The 16,644-nt window shown below is 41.5% G+C and overlaps 1 protein-coding gene across 7 annotated transcripts in view; it reads right to left on the bottom strand.

The window, feature by feature from the left end:
- The window catches only part of EFCAB5 (EF-hand calcium binding domain 5), a 39,058-nt gene extending 24,972 nt beyond the window's left edge, over positions 1-14,086 (bottom strand). Inside the window, exons 1-5 of one of the 7 annotated variants that reach the window (XM_057415038.1) lie at positions 8,819-10,534; positions 8,422-8,725; positions 5,076-5,645; positions 793-949; positions 48-111 (exon numbers count right to left, since the gene is read on the bottom strand). In XM_057415038.1, coding sequence (XP_057271021.1) covers positions 48-111; positions 793-949; positions 5,076-5,635 — 781 coding nt within the window. In that variant the 5' untranslated portion in view covers positions 5,636-5,645; positions 8,422-8,725; positions 8,819-10,534. Of the gene's footprint in view, positions 1-47; positions 112-792; positions 950-5,075; positions 7,463-8,421; positions 10,535-14,003 lie in introns of those variants that run through there. The other 6 variants (XM_057415055.1, XM_057415020.1, XM_057415030.1 and 3 more) reach the window with 6 other exon arrangements.
- Between the last annotated feature and the right edge of the window lie 2,558 nt (positions 14,087-16,644).

Genomic DNA, 16,644 nt, shown 5'->3' with positions numbered 1-16,644 from the left:
ATTCAGACCACAGAAACAGAACTAAAGGAGACACATCAAAAACTTACTTTTTCTCACATCTGTGGCTGTAGAAGCAATGACATCTGCAAAAGTCCTCAGGGCACTCTGAACCTACAAATCAAGGGGATAGTCAAAGGCCTGTTTCATGCAGACAACAATAGGTAATTACTAAAGGAAATCACCCAGAGTAACCAGTGTATGGGCCAGCCATGCTTCTTACCACTTATAGGTGGGTAAATGTTAAGGTAGACCTTGTCTGTGTTGTGCTGTGTGTAACCACAGGACCATTTCCTAGAGGGCTTCTGTCACTTGTAAGAAAAATGCTTGTACCAAGAGATTATTACAATTACTGCACATTTCATCTCTTCTGAGCTGCAGTATCAATTTGTATGAGCCACAGGAATAGGAAGAAAATTTAATGGAGGCCACAGGAGAGCAAGAGTGGCTGCCCTGGACCTTTTTAAGGGGATTCTGAGGGATAACCAGAAGGACATCCAGTGATGAGGTATGTATCCCCAGCCTCAGGACTGCCTAAGTACCTTAGGGGGTATTTAGCTTCCCAGGAACTGTGTGGAGAACGCACTGCAATTCTCCCATGTGTTCATAGGGAATCAGGGCTCGGTGGGGCTAAGAGGTAGACAACAACCTGCATCCTGACCTTAAGGGATGGCAGAGCCATTGCCTATCCTTATGCTCCATGCTGCCATGCCAGGGCAGATGCCACTATCACAGTCTTCCTTTTCCTCCTGGAACAATCATAGCACTATGTTAACAAGAATCTTTCCTAGTTACCAGTGCAATTGGTATTCTGCCACTGACGTCCACTGTCCACTCTTCGAACTGAATTGCCAGTGCCTCCTTTCTCATCAGTTTCACCTGAGACTTCATATTTTCTAATTCCTCCCTCTCCTTACGTTTGACCTTTGCCTCAGCCTTCATCCTGGCCAGCCTGTAGGACACGGGAATATGGTTTAGAAAGATACCATCATAATCATATTTAAGCTAGATTAAGCCTACCCTGAAGAACAAAAGGAAAGGAAATAACTTCTGACTGAAATACTTGTCCTTCTAATACAAGCAGGTTTTTTGTCCAAAGACATATTTGACGTTTGAGGCACAAAATTACTAGTGTAACTACTGGACTAGATAATAGTAACCTGTGTTTTCAGAGGGAATCTCCAAGGAGGTGAGAGTATTTATATTGACAAGTATCATCTCCTGAAATCAAGTGTACTATGAATCTGAAGAAATAACCTGCGTCAGATGTGTGTGTGGAGAGAGCTTCTTGTAGAGCATATGGTAGACATTTAAAGGAAAATCATCTGTACAGCAACCCTAGTTTGTGTAGTTTCAACAGCAATAATTTTTACCTTCACACTTATAATGGCATTAATCATTTATTGTGTAGATGTCCTTCACCTTCTAATTTTAGCAGGAAGAGAGGTGCCTAATCTTGCTACGCTTGATTTACCAACAGAATTGCATCAGTCTGCATTTGTCTCAAAGCCTAAGCACAATTTCACATAAGCACTTCACTGGCAAAGAACAATGTTCAATGAAATTTCTTAAGCAGTCTCCCACAATAAAGTCCTTTCTGCCTTAGGACAGGGATAATACCCCAACCTCTCTGTCATTTTGAACATACTGTTTGCAAGCTTGGACTAAAAATGCCTCCCTTTCTTCTTCCTTCCCTTTTCTTTGCTTCTCTCATCACCTAGCCATGTTTTTCCCAATCCTCCATTTTGCACAACAGAAGAACTGAATCAATTGATCCTGTAGAACTGATCTGCTTTGGTTTTGACTGTGTTCATTTATGAAATGAAAAAAAAAAAAAGCCTTCAGGAAGGTCAATATGCTTAAAGCCAAAGGATTAGTTCATATGGAGAGAAGAGTTCCAGGTCATGGAGACTGCTGGAACCTCTCTGCATTCAGCAGCTGCACTGCTCACCTCTGTGGCACTTACACCCTCTGTAATACTCAGATAAGGGGAGTTGCTCCTCTATTGTACCTGAGAACACACGAGCACAGAAACTATATTTTAACTAATGATTTCTGCTCCCTTCTTCCCCTGTGTTTCACATACTGTGAAGATGGGCTGATCCTGTCTCTGATCTCTTCTGTTGCTACAGGTCATCCTAGAAATGATAAACCACTGCTATATTTAGAAAGGCCTGTTTGACTTTTTACAGCAGCACACTCGGATCACAGTTTTATCACTTCGTACTTGTTCTTTGTTGCTACTTATCACAGAGATTTCTTAATGAATAACTGGGTTCCTTCACCAGTTGTGGGCATTGCACAAGTCCTGATTGAGGCAATGCAGCCTCTGGCACTTTGATAGCAGGGGAAGGGGAAAACAATTTCCTATCTCCTGACTCCTTCATGGACACAGCAAAGAGGAGGTATGTAGCAGGTACCACACTAACCACACTAACACATTTTTCTCCAATGTATGCTACAAACAGAAAGAGAAAACCAGACCATTTCTGGACCATTGCAGCTCCTCCTCAGGAGTGGTCTGCAAACTGAAGGCAGAGCTAAGGCTGTGCTGGGAGTTGCCACCGTGCTTTGGTGATTAATTTGGGCAGTACCCAGCGCACCTTTCCTTGTGTGCTGCACCCGCACTGGGCTGCAGTTCTGCCTTTACTTCTAGGGTCCTAAAACACCAAATTGCTGCCTTCTCTGCCTGGTGTCCCTGGTATGGGACAAGATGTTCCCCCCCTAGACAATCACAGCAGATCAATGCTGGGCACCCATTTCAATGTGAGCTCATTCCAGGATTAGACATTTCCAGAAGGATGAGATGGCAGCGAGGGTGACTTCTCCCTGCAGAATGAAACATGTTTCTTCAGGAAGACAGCCGCCTAACTCCCACACAGGGATGGTGACTCAGACTGAAGGACTACCATCCCTGGACAAATAAAGTCTCTAATTCAGGTACCAGTCCATTTGGATATGGAATTTCTCCCATCTGCTCTCCTGTCTGGTGGCAGTTAAGGAGAGAGTGGAGGAAGCCTGAGAGAACTCACTGAAATTTAGACAGAAACCTGTGGTGAGATCCTGCCTTTCCTGAAGGTCATGTCAAGGCTCCCAGGAGCTGCATTGGGACCAGAATTTTACCCTTCATCTTCCTGCTGCTTATGTGAGCGATTCTGAGCACAGACCAGCATCTCCTGTCAGTAAAATCCTCTGTGCTGATGGGGTTTAAGAATCTGATGCAAATCCCACAATACAGCCATCACAAATATGTAAATCCTGAGCTGCTGTGAATGCAAATCCCATGACACTACTACCAGCTGATACGCAAAACCTGCTATGGCTACATAACCCCCTGTGGCAGCGCTGTCTATGGAGAGATTTATTTCTACAAGTCTTGATAGTCACTTCCTTTGCATCAGCTTTGATAGCTACAAATTGAGAACCTGTCTCCAAGTGTAAACATGGATTTAACAGCCAAGACCAAGACAACATGTCACCAGTAGCCAACACTTTGCATTCTACAGGAAAACCTGAGCATTCCAGAAATATGCTCTGATTCACAATGAAAGCCAAGAATATTTTAGCAGTAAAAAACCCAAACCAAACCACAAAACTAAGAACACTCCCAAAACCAAACCAAAAAGCAACCCAAAATGTCAGGAAATGTTCTGTATTTTAATTCAACTTCTTTTGCAAAATGAAAGTGAGACATGGTTCTGAGGTTCCGGCATCCAGAAAAGGTGTTGGCAAGGCTGGCATCATCAAAATCCCCCAGAACAGTGTGTGGTTGAGTAAAGCTCACTGAAAAAGCAGGTATTTCCCCAGATCATTTGTTTCAGTGGGCCAGCATTTAAAAATAGAAAATATAACTGAAAATCTTTTCCCAGCTTTGGTTGTTCTCCTCTATGTCTGCTTAAGAAGAAAAAAACAAAAAGCTGAGCTCTTACATGCTGACCACAATCAGTCATTCACAATTATTTCTACCCATGGGGGAAAAGGAGGGGACTGTATACAATTCACTCATGACACTGCTTTGGCTGTATCCATACAAGGCATGTTCCTATGAACTGTAACAGTATGTGGACTAGAAATGCTGAGAGACAGAAGCTCAGAGCAGTAGAGAGAGATTTAATATGGTCTTTTATTCATTTTCATACTGAAACTTCAGTTATCTTCATTTAGAGTTTATGTATAAGACACGTCAACATTTGACTTCCCTAATTCCTGACACTGAAAGCTTGAAACCAATTTTCAAGCTCTATGTACTATTTATGCAAATAGAAGAGACAGCCGTTCAAATAGAAGTCAGTATTCTACAAACCCAGATGCAGAATAAAATGATCTGGTAGCGCATGAGTAATTTTGCCATCATTCACCATCACCTGCAAACACAAATGTTCAATTCTGCATTTGTCTGAATAAAGCAATGACAATGTAACCATTATTCTTCAGCTAATGCACTCCTATTCTAACCATAGCATACTATAAGATGCCATGGAACCCCCTTCCAATATTAATTACATATCTGAGTAAAGCAGCAGATTAAATACACCCCAGGAATAAGCAACATAATAAAATACAAAAAAGAATCTGGAAGGAAAGCCTAAGTAAAAATCCCAGGAGAAGGAGCTTCTACAATGTACCAGGACAATATTGTTGTTGGTTTGGTGAAATCATCCTGAAGGAGGAAAAAAAGGTTCTCTTTGTATTAAGTTTGGAAGAATATAAAAGAACTGATCTGAAGAGTCCATGGACCTTTGATACTAGCACCTGCTCTAAAGAATTGCTGTCACTAACCTAGACCAGCTTGAAAGCAGTTTGCATTCCACACATATAATTAAGATAGTGTCTAAAGAGGAATTGCATACTTGTGAAGGGCAGAAAATTGCTTTAAACAGGAATAACTGGTGTCTCTTTTTGTGTGAAATGTTCTGGCATTTGTGCTGCTTCTCAGGTTTTTGTGAGAGACAACTGCCATTGCTGGCACCGGACTCCACAAAGTTCATTTTGTTCTACAGTATCAGCCAGGCTGCAGCCACACCACTGCAAGACACCAGCTCTGCTTGTGTGACTAGCCACACTTTCAGCTCTCTCACCTCTCCGATGCTGTACCAGCCATCTCAGATTTTAGCTCCTCTGTGACCATCTTCAATCCTCTCAGGTATGGGCCTGGTTTTGCAGGAATGCCATACCGGGGGTTATGTCTCATCAGATATTCACCAAGGAAGATAAAGGGATTGAACTGGGTTGGCTCTTCCGCTGCAAGCACGTTCTTTCTTTCCACTTCCATTAACAGTTTTTCAATTCCTGGGATTAATGTAGGTAGGAGTTTTTCAAGCAGATAGATACGAGTGTCTAGTGACACCTTCTCATTATTGAACCACTCTCTGGACAGCAAGTCACAGGGTTCTCTCTTATTTACCTTTTCTTCTTTTACCTTTTGCTCACGAACCATCTTCACTTTTGTGTCCTGCAGACTCAGACACCTCTGCTGTACCTTTTTATAAAGGCACTCTTTCCACAGAGCATAAATATTAAGACATGGCAGCTCATCATTCCCCTGTTTTCTCTTCATTTCTGCGGCAGTCATATTCTCACCTCCAGGCTTGGGATGTTGCAGACCTGCAGTTTGGGCTGCTGCTGGCTGAACAGCCATCCTTCAATAGCTGTGACACAGAACAGAAGCAGCAGGTTATACAATGCCAAAAGATGCAACAGTGCCCTAAAAGATGACTCTATTGTTAGGAATTGAGTAATATTCTTTTTCTACATTCCTTTTTCATTCTGTTACTGCTGCTTTGTACTCTTAAATAAATACAGCCCCTTCACTTCAAAGATCATTAAATGATTTATAAAGATTAATTATGTATCACAACAGCCCTTGGAGACAGAGAAACCAAATAAGTGTGTTCCTTTCTTGGAGGAGAAGAAACTGAGACACAGAAGTGATTAATTCCAGGTCACTTAAAAACTCAGAAACCCAGTGGTGAACAGTACTCAGAAATCTTGTCCCCCAGTTCCAACTAGTAAATTCCTCTTACCCTTAGTGTCATTATTTCTGTTTAGGTTCCATTCCATGCCTCCAGGAAATCCAATGGGTGTGAGACAAAGGAAGCAAGTAATGGAAGATACCAGATACCTGAGAGCAAGATTTCTCCAAATCTTCTGTTTCATCTTTTCTGTTGCTGTGAAAAAACAGTGAGGAAGCCTGTCCCACAGATTACTTCATTTCAACTTTGACAACTATTTTTCCCTCTGGACATTTTGTTCAGGTAATGAGGACACAGGTGTATGGGTCAGAAGAGCTCCCACAGAAAGGGAAACCCTATATCATCAACTCTGTAATTAAGCTGTTCACAAGCACTTAATCTTGTAGATTATTCTGTAAGAGACAGACCTACACAAAGTTGCAGATATCTCCTTTACAGTGTCCCAAACTCCACTGTTTTCTTCTCAAAATGTTCATTCTGTGAAGTATCAGGAAGAAACCGTGTTGCTCACAAGGCACAATCTGAAAACTATTGGTGGGTCTCCACACATCACTGTCTGCATCTGTAATGGGATTTATGAATACGGAATGGAGCAGAATGTTGCCCAACTACTTGAGCACGCAAAAACACCAGCATGCTGCAAAAACCCCAGGTCAGTGTTAAACAACAGCAAGGCAAGGGTGATACTAACAGAGAGAGCCTAATGCCTTTCCAAATTAAAGATGAAATTCCACTCTGAACTTTTCAAGCTCTTATTTAACAGGGCTTTTCACCAAGGCCTTTCAGTATCCGTAGCAGTACTGTTGCTTTTGATACGTTTTGCTCTTCATGTTTAAGCATTTGTAGCTGTTCTGAAGAGAGTTCAGCCTTCCAGGAAATGCATACATGTGATCTACAACCCTCTTGACGCACGAATGTAATTACTAATATGTTCACCTTCTAGCTCATAACCACTGTTTGAGTCCAAATGCTGCTTGAACAGGTAGGATGCTTCACAGCACTAAATTTCTGTGTCTGCTTTCTTGATGCACTTATTGGCGTCTGCTGGTAATTTGTTTTCAAAGATGATTACCTGTTAGGGAGGGAGATGGATTTATGGATCAAGCTGCCTGCCTGACCCACACAGAGGGTTTTAAGATGGGAGCTGGTCTTGCCACCAGAGGACATGAGCTGTAAAGGAGTCCAGATTTACAATGGTAGAAAAGGAAACCAGTCAACCCAGGCAAATAGTTCCTTGCTTAGGTGAGTTTCCCTCAATCAGTTGTAAAATCAGACTCTTTCTGGTTTAAAGCAGGGTGTTAACCAAATGTTCTGGTCATATTCCAAATCAACTGGTTTTGTTGTGCCAAAATAAACCTTCTAGCAGTTTCAAATACTTACGTTATTTTTCAACATCCTTTATGAAACCGCTCTGCAGTCTCTGTGCAGTGTTAAAGTGACAACTGCACTCTGCTTTATGAGGTGCCCAATTCCAAAGAATGATGAATAGATTTTCTACATTTGTTAGGATGATTTTCAGGATTACCAAATATTTATAAAGTATCTCTATGTCTCTGAACAAAATAAAACAAAAAACAACTCAGGGTGACTGTTCTATCTCAATTCCATGGCATTCACCTTATGCCAAGAATGGAAGCAGAGCACAGAGAACTATGCCCACGCCTTTAATGCAGGACAGATAACGAAGATATGGAAGAACATACAAACAGCACATACCTGTTAACAACAAAGGAGTGCTAGCATCAGGCCCTGAAACTTGGAATTTGTTGAGGATTACAGGAACACACCTCCAGTTTGTGTAAAACACCAGCTCATAAACTTCAGTGCTGATTAACATTAGTTGAGAATTTGGCTTGTGACATGCCCAAGTAGAGGCCTGATTGTTCAAGTAACAATAAGGATGGTGCACAGAGGCAAGCTATAGAAACACCTAGGAAATTTGAAATGTGATATAAAGTTTCCTGTAAGCCTTTGCTCAAGCTGAAGGCAAGATAAGCTTTTCATTATTTAGTAGGATGCCACTTCCCTGGCTCCTTTTCTGTGAGAGAAATATTCTTGCTGGAATCCCTGCAGGTAGAAAAAGATTATCTCTCCCTTTTCTGTACAAACCCCAAATCTGCTCATAAATAAGGTTCTTACGGTTTCATTGTTATTCTGTTAGGGGATTTTGTTGGGTGGGATAGGGCCAGGAAAGACTAAAGTTTGTCTAGGTAAATATTTTTGAGATGTTTGAGTTACAAAAGTACTTTCAAAACCAGAGTATAATCTCTTTGATGCTCTATCGCTCAGAAATAGTTTTACCTTTCCTTAATGTGCTTCACAGAGCATGTTTATCTCACCAAGCACAAAGAGCCCAATACCCTTTTATACATGATTTCCTTTTCAATACAATTGCAATATAAAAAGACGTTCTCTTTTGCTTCATGAAGCTTTGAAGAACTGTTTTTCTTACCTTTGGAGCAGGTATCAAACTAAATCTTATTCTTCCTGCTTTCAAAGTGGCTTTGCAAATGAACTGGAATTTAATATATGCCCATCTGTTCACAACCTTAAAAATCTTGAAGTGAATTAGGGATTTCTCAGACCTGCTGTGGAGCCGGGCTGTGAGTTTTACTCCTCTGTGTTTGCAGTTGCTAAGCAATAATCCCAAAGGTTGCTATGTGTCTTCCACGACTCAGAATTGCTGTAGGTTGTCTTTGGGCTTTGGCAGCCCAACAGACTCTTCTGTACTGAACTTAGATCACTGCATCACATGACTGAAAATAAAACCAGAAAAGACTATGAATAGCAACAGACAACACTAGGGCACAGATAGAGAATCCACAGGTGCCCAGTGACAGGAGGTTTACCTTCAGCTTCAAGGTTCACAAAGTCCAGAACAAGCAAGTCCATTCCAAGCTGAATTGAGGACTGCATTAACCAGATGTGAAACTCTGAGAGATAAAAAGAAATTCATTACAAACTCAATTTAATCATTTTCAGGCTCTTTATTGGAAAGAACTGTGTCACTTTGAAGCAGCCCTGAGGAAAGGCATGCACAGCACCAATAAGGGTGCCATTTTGTTAGACTGCTTTTAAACCTGAATCTACAGGAATTTGATGAATCATCTTCCATAATTTCTCCTATATTCTTGAAGAATAACATACAATGTGGGGAAAGGAGAAGGGAAAAGACAAAAACATCTACAACAGCCATTCTGCACTCTTTTATGCTACTGTGAATCAGGCACCTGCTTAGTGATTTCCTTTGTGTTATACTCAGAACTTCCAACTGAGAAATTTATGGAACAATCTGCCAGGAAACAAGGTTTATCTAATGCTGTTTCTTTCTTTCTATTTTGCACTGGGAGAGGCATAATCTTTGGGTTGTCTACCTGCAGGAAAACTGAACTGTGACTTTAGCTACGGCATCTGTCAATGGAACAGCTTCGCCCTCTAGCAGAGTATTATTCTCCATTTTATGGGACAGCTGAACTTGTTAGAAACCATGAAATAGAGGAGGTTTAATAAAAATAACAGAATTTTCCCAAAATCTAATAGAGTTCCTGTCAGTTACATTTGTTCTCTAGCTTAGGAACTCTGGATTTTTAATTGCAGACTGTTTCATTCTCTGTCATCTTTATCAAGTCACTTGTTATTTATTACAGCACCCACAACACCACAGTAAATAATAAGTAATTTGTAAAACTGGAATTGGAATTAGCTAAATATGACATGCACCGGAGTCCCTAGATAAACCCAGTTCAATATTTATTCTGCTCTGAAAAAGGTTTAGTTTTGTTCCTAAGCCTTGCCATAGAAGTTAGAAAGTGTTCATGCTGTGTGCAGGGTTATTACAAGGAGGAAAGTTGCTCAGAAATCACAATAACAATTGTACTTTGATGGACAGTCAAAACCCTCAATTTTTGTATCAATTTTAGACTGTCTTTTCTGGAAAGTAGGACACTCCTGGTGTTCCTACCCAGCAACATTTATTTCCCTCTATGGTCTCCTGTACATATTTCAGAAACAATTTGTATGGTTGTAGCTTCTATAGATACTTTTGGCCATCTGTGCTACATGTCTCTGAAAACTTTTCCTTCTGGACACTCTCAAATACCACTGGAATGCCAAGCTTACCAGTGCATTCACATGCCATAGACACTACAATACTGACTTGAGTTTACAATTCAGTATTTGCTTGCAGAGAGGAAACAGCACAAAAGAAAAAAAACACAAAACACATATAAGTCAACTTTCATGTCAAAAATATGCTGTAATAAACTATCACTTCTTTGCTATTTACTTGAAACAACATCTACCAGAAGGAAATAAGCTCATTGCAGTGTACTTCCAAGGACTGCATCAATTATGTCAAGAAAATGAAGCAGAAAATTAGTGCACAGGAATAATTTAAATGAGGCTTTAAGCTGGATTGTGCACTTTTTTCCTCAGAGCAGCTTGCACATGATTAACTCCCGTTATCTCTTCTCCCAGGTGGGTTTGCTTTTCCCCTTTGCACTTCAGCATTCTGTTGGTATTATAATTAATTTACCAAACTTTCTTTTTTTTTTCAGTCTGAAACATCTATTTAAAAAATGCTCTCCCTTTTCTTAAAGTGATTTTTTTACCCTCCAAACAAACATAACTTGGAAGGAGGAATCACAATGGCTCTATTTTTATTTCCCTGGAAGTGCAATCCCATGGGCTAAGCAAACCTTCAATCACACCCTATTTAACTGGGCTGTTATCCCCTAAATGTTTTTGCTAAGCAAAGTGTATCCTTTTATTATGCCATCAAATTCTTACACTGTTGACAAAATAATGGGCTGAATATGTCATCACAGATGTTTTGCTGCAATTGCCTCTTCCATCGATTTGGTGGGTTTCTGTGTAAGATACATTTTGGGAGCACACTGTTGCTGTTTGCAGCTGATGCCAAGATTATGCAATAAAAGCCCTGACATGTAGTAATCATAAGTTGTTTTAGCCAGAGAAATGTTTGCAGTGTATTACAGAAAACAGTCAGTTTGGGAAACATGTGCAAAACCAGCTCATGTAAAGCTTTAAATGACACATGGGGCTAAAGCTGCAGGTGCTGACCACAGCGCTTTCAGCACAGGAAGGAATAAGGCCACAGGCTTCAAATCTCTTCTTTGTACCAACCATGACGCTGTGACCACAGGCTGCCCTCTAATTGCTCTTTTCAATCAGAATTCATCTGCCTTTTAGCTTCCAACTCACATTGAAATTCTGCTGCTAAAAAGCATTGCACATGCAGATTATACCTTTCTAATGGCTCAGAGAACAACTGCGATCTGTGATTATTGTAGTTAGCAAGTGAAATGTTGGACCTTTAGTGAGCTATAGATAGCAACTCCATTATTTACTCTCGGTAAATGTTTTTAAAAAGGGTTTGCTGTTCAAATACCTGGAAGAGCTACAGGATATATGAAAATTACACAAAAGTCAATTTCAGAAGCTGGTTTAAATAATCATTTATTGAGAGTAATCCCTGCATGCCTGTTACTCAAAACCCAGAGTGAAATACCAGTCCCAAGGGAGGAAACTGCTGGAAGTCTGGGCACCTGGGGGCTTCCACCTATCCTCTGCATCACTGCAGATGTATTCAGCAGAAGCCACACGCCTTGAAGCAGCCCTGTATTTGCAGGAATCCATTTGCATGAAACAAACTAACAGCCTAGATATTGTACTTTAGAGAAAGATGAATAGCATTGAGAGTCCTGTCATATGCCAGAGAAGAAAAACCCTTCCCATCCTCAAAAGTGACTCCTGCCTTCACTGAAATTATGACATAAACTTTACAGCAGCATAGCTTCATATCTGGCTACCACCTCAAAAGGGTGGCTGGTGACCACAAAGAATCTCTTTCTACTAAGCTTCACCATGCTTTGCATAACCAGTACGTAGCAGACACAAAGTACTTGAGTCCATGCTTCTTACATTCCCAAAACCTCTCCAAGGGACTACTTAAGTGATGCAGGATCATTTTTAACTGAAAGAAAGAAGTGCTTTGCCAGGAGAAAAAGCACTTTTTCAGTTTCACAGAAAATAAGTCAGACAGAAAAGAGGAGTTGGGAGAACAAACACCATATTTGAGTAAAATATAGCAAAAAGCAGCTACAGTGAATATAGCAGAAAACCTAAATATCTTTAAAGTAATTGACAATAAAAAGGTTCCCATGTGCTTCATTGTACTGCTTATCCATAACATTCTTAGCTAACCTTTTACTTCTGTTCAACTGGGCAGAAACTAAATAAAAAGCTGACTAATATGGTCTGGAAAATACACTTTATGCAGTTTAGTTATACCTGGATTAATAGCAAATATTGATAGGAAAGAAGTTCTGTTCTATCTACAGATAGAGCTTTTTTTTCCATAGCCACACCTAACAGCCTTCTGGTCCTGCTGTGTTATTTGAAAGTATGAAAATATCTGGTATGTACAACTCACAAGCACAGAACAGTCCTTCTGCTCCCCAAACTTGCAGCTTGCTTTATGTGAATGCCAGAAAGATGTTTTTATTGGGAATGGCCTTTGCCAATCTGTATCTACTGTTCAGATACACCAAACTCACATGTGCATTGCAGATTTGCCCACAGAAAGGATAAAGCATTTAATAAAAAAAAAAAAGGGGGGAGGGGGGGGGAGGTCCTGGCAAGAGGCTGCTCAGAAAAAGATATTGTTTTATTGGGAAGTTGTGGAATATTCAGAACGTGAGGGATACTAATTTAAAAGGGGTCTGGAAGGCATTTTCTTGACTTCTGTGCCATAAATCAGAATGTGCTGTAGGCATAAATACTTTCCATAAATACTGTGTTCCAAAATACCAACGTGATGGCTGTAAAAATCAGGACAATGGCTCTCTGTTTACCTACAGGTTTTACTTATTCTCCCCACACTCTTGGATCCTACTGGTGGCTCTTTCGGACTCCTTCATGTTCAAGATCCTGGCTTGCTGTGCAGTTCTGTAAGCTCAATTTTAGACCAGTTTAGGGAGCCTGTCCTTCATCCTCTCTTGACCACCAGGAGGCAAAATGCCTCATTAGCAACCCTGACTTCTTCCTTGCAGTGCAGCCCAGCTACAGGAGCCTCTCTAATTACTTTGACTGCAGGGCTCTGGGGAATCACCTAGAGAGCTACCATGCAGCTTCTCTGGTACTTAAATTTACTTAAAGTCCCCTACAGCCCTGAGGAATAGATGAAAGCTGCTTAAAAGGAATCTGTGGGTCAATACACACTTTTTTGCAACGAAGTTTGTCCTGTTTAATATTTAGAATGGCTCCTGTTTATCATGTGTAGTTTTGTCATTAGATGCCCAAGACAATTCCTGATCCCAATTACCCCCTTGCCAACATTCCCATGAATTCAGCAGCACGAGGCTGAAAGTGCGAAACAAATGAAGCTTAATAGCGTTTGGCCCTTTGCCTCAGAACCCAAGCTGTCAATCAGTATTGCCTTCTGGGGATGGCTGAATGCTTAAAACGTCATTTATACTTATTAGACTTGCTTTTTCATAGAATCACAGGCTTGTTTCGGTTGGAAGAGACCTTAAAGCTCCTCCAGCTCCAACCCCTGCCACGGGCAGGGACACCTTCCACCAGAGCAGCTTGCTGCAAGCCCCTGTGTCCAACCTGGCCTTGAACACTGCCAGGGATGGGGCAGCCACAGCTTCTCTGGGCACCCTGTGCCAGCGCCTCAGCACCCTCACAGGGAAGAGCTTCTGCCTAAGAGCTCAGCTCAGTCTCCCCTCTGGCAGGTTAAAGCCATTCCCCTTGGCCTGTCCCTACAGGCCCTTGCCCAAAGGTTTCTTGGAGCCCCTTTAGGCACTGGAGCTGCTCTAAGGTCTCCCCTTTCAGGAGCCTTCTCTTCTCCAGCTGAACCAGCCCAGCTCCCTCTCACTCTTTTGGTGTTGGAGGTTGTTCACTGATGTATAAATAGGTGTTATATGCCGTTTCCATTACATTAAGAGTTACTATTGCTCCCTAACCCAAAGAAAAGCTACAGTGCGTGAGCACTGAGGCCAGAATCACCCAGTGCGGTGCCATACACACCCCGAGTGCTCCCTGTAGGATGGGATTCCAAAACACCCTCAGTCCCACACGCCGGAGCACCCTGCCGGGAGGCAAGCCAAGCCGGCACACATTCCCAAACCCCTTTCTCAGGCCGAGAGAGGCGGGACACGGAATGAGGTGATCCCAGACCAGTGCCAGCCGGTTTCCTCCTCCTTTGCAAAGAGCTAAGGTTATTTCTTTCTTTTACCCCCTGTTTCTTGGATGTTATGTATAATCTTGCAGAGGCTGTGTCAAGCCCAAGACAGCTCGGGAAAGGCCAGATTTCAGATCTCTGGGTGAGATGTGCAGATGTTCCCTGGATCAGGAAGTGAGGCAGGAGGCTGGGAAAGGCTGCTTGCTTTCCATGCTCTTTAAACTTGGGACGGGTTGTTGTTTTAGTACTTCTGTATTGTAAAATCTTGCATGTTAACCCCTTATACTTCAACCTACTGTTTGTGTGGCTTGTTTCTAATAGAACTAAGGATGCGAATAAATATTGTGAGCTTCATTTCATCTCTTGTGCACCTAATTTTTTCCTTAAGAAGCCTCATGCATTGTCGCACTGGTGTTATGTCTGGTTTGCAAACGCTTTTTGGGGAGTAAAGAGTTGAAATCCCTGTTGCTTGCTGGGGGGAGATGAAGAAGCCAACTATGAAAATATTTCTTGTTGTGTTAGGTAACCTCTTCTGAAACTAGATCAGCTACTTGACAGGTCCTGCCTGCCCCGACAGCATTTTAGCTGTCAGAACACCTTTTTTTTCCTTTCCCATGTCTCTCCTAAGGTATGTTTGTTTAGCAACGCAGACTAACTTCACTTACATTTCTCTGCCATAAATATTAACCTGCTGCGTTACTTCAGAGGTTGCTTCCCCCTCTTGACTTCTTCACCCTTTCCACTATTCCCTTTCCCAAACATCTCTTGTATTTATGGCATCTTGAGGGAATAGGTAAGTCTGTCTTGGCACCTTCCTTCTTTCTCCCACTTGAATGCATAACCTCTTCCCTTTGCTGAATATTTGATCTGTATGAACAATTAGTTGTATTCTGCAAGGCTTTCCCATCTGGAACTGCCAGGCTGTTTCCCAAGCAATTGCATTACACAGGAACTGTACTCGTTTTTGAACACTGCTTAGCTTTTAAATATAAAAACAACCCCTTTCCAGAGCCTCATAAATCCCAAGAATGCAGCTTTTGGTATATTTATCTATATTCTCTTTCTTCAGTCTCATAGTACGGAGGTGTATTCTGTACCAGCTGTCTTTGTAAATTCTTGGTGCCCTAAGTAAAAATAAGCTTGTGACTGTTTTCCTGGCCTGGTTTTAGTTCTCATAATACTTCTACATTCTCTGAGTTTTCTCGCAGACTAAAGTAGTAATGATACTCATCATATTCTGCCCTTAACTGCTATTGTTTGAGTACTTCAGCTTTTCCTGTTATAACTTCCTAACCACATGTTAGGGTTTTAACTGCCCTTTTAGCCTCTTGCAATATTTGGGGTTGGTTGTTTCTCCATCCTCCTGGCAGGATTTTGTTGAGTGTGTTCCTCCTTTCACAAAGTCCTTATTCAAAACTTTTGATATCATTTCAGATGGTTAGCCTTCCTAATCTGTGACGGGCTTGTGAACAGGGCAGTCGCTGGTCTAGGCCTTGCTCCTGTGACCCTGCCACACTTGCCATTCTTTCAGATCAGTGTTGTCTTCAGCAGGAGGACTTGACGTTTTCCACCAGTCTGTTGTAAACTGATGGTAACTTCCTTCTATATGGACTAATAACTCTATCTCAAAGTTACTTCTGTAAAAGAAAGCTCATCTTGCTAAATATATAAGGGTCTAACTTGCTGCATGAGATCCTGCTGTTTCTGAGCAAAGATTATCTGGGAACTGCTGGAATTTTGCTCTTCCAGCTTATGGACAAGGAAGAAGCACGTTGGTGTGCAAGCATATGGCTGTGTCTAATTCTGTTTCCAGGTCACTAAGAATTTTGAGGACAGAGAAGGATTCTCTTAAATTGATGCCTTTTTGCTTTAGAGATAAACTTACCAGACAAGGAGAAAGGGTGAAATTGATGTCCTCAAACTGAATTTTTTCATTAAGTGTGCCCTATAAGCAGTTATAATTGGCTCTTATGGATTCAGGGGAATGGCTGATCTGAATCACTCAGAAATTGGATGGCTTTTATTTATAGGTTTTGATCTTGTTCTTGCCACAGAGTATCTCATGAGCATTTATTTCGGGGCAGTTCGTGCAAAGGGTTGATTATACATTTCCAGCCCTCTGGTCACTTGATAACTTGTTAAATTCCTTTAATTGCCTGTCCAGACTTCTATCTGTTGTGGCCTTTGGTTGTGCAGTCACTTTTGAGCAGTAAGACTGCAGTCTTCACTTCTGAACAGAACAGTTGTCTTCTGATGTGCCATGTTAGCAGGAAATGGTAGGAGGCAGGACTGTGCTACAGTGAAATGGAAAGATGGCGTGAGCCAGAGGGGGCTGCTTGGTGCTGATCAAAACCTTTGTTTATCTTCTAACACAAAATAAGATCTCCTTTTTTATTTCCCCTCATGTGTGTGTTTGAGGGAGTTGAAGAGGGGCAGGTGTTCTCCATATTTCTCAAAAAAAAAGGT

Source organism: Pezoporus wallicus, unplaced genomic scaffold (genome assembly GCF_028554395.1).
Source record: "Pezoporus wallicus isolate ANWC-B61680 ecotype Strahan unplaced genomic scaffold, APGP_CSIRO_Pwel_v1 contig_8517, whole genome shotgun sequence".
Taxonomy (NCBI): domain Eukaryota; kingdom Metazoa; phylum Chordata; class Aves; order Psittaciformes; family Psittacidae; genus Pezoporus; species Pezoporus wallicus.
Note: the sequence above shows the minus strand (reverse complement) of the source record. Positions and strands in the feature narration are given on the sequence as shown.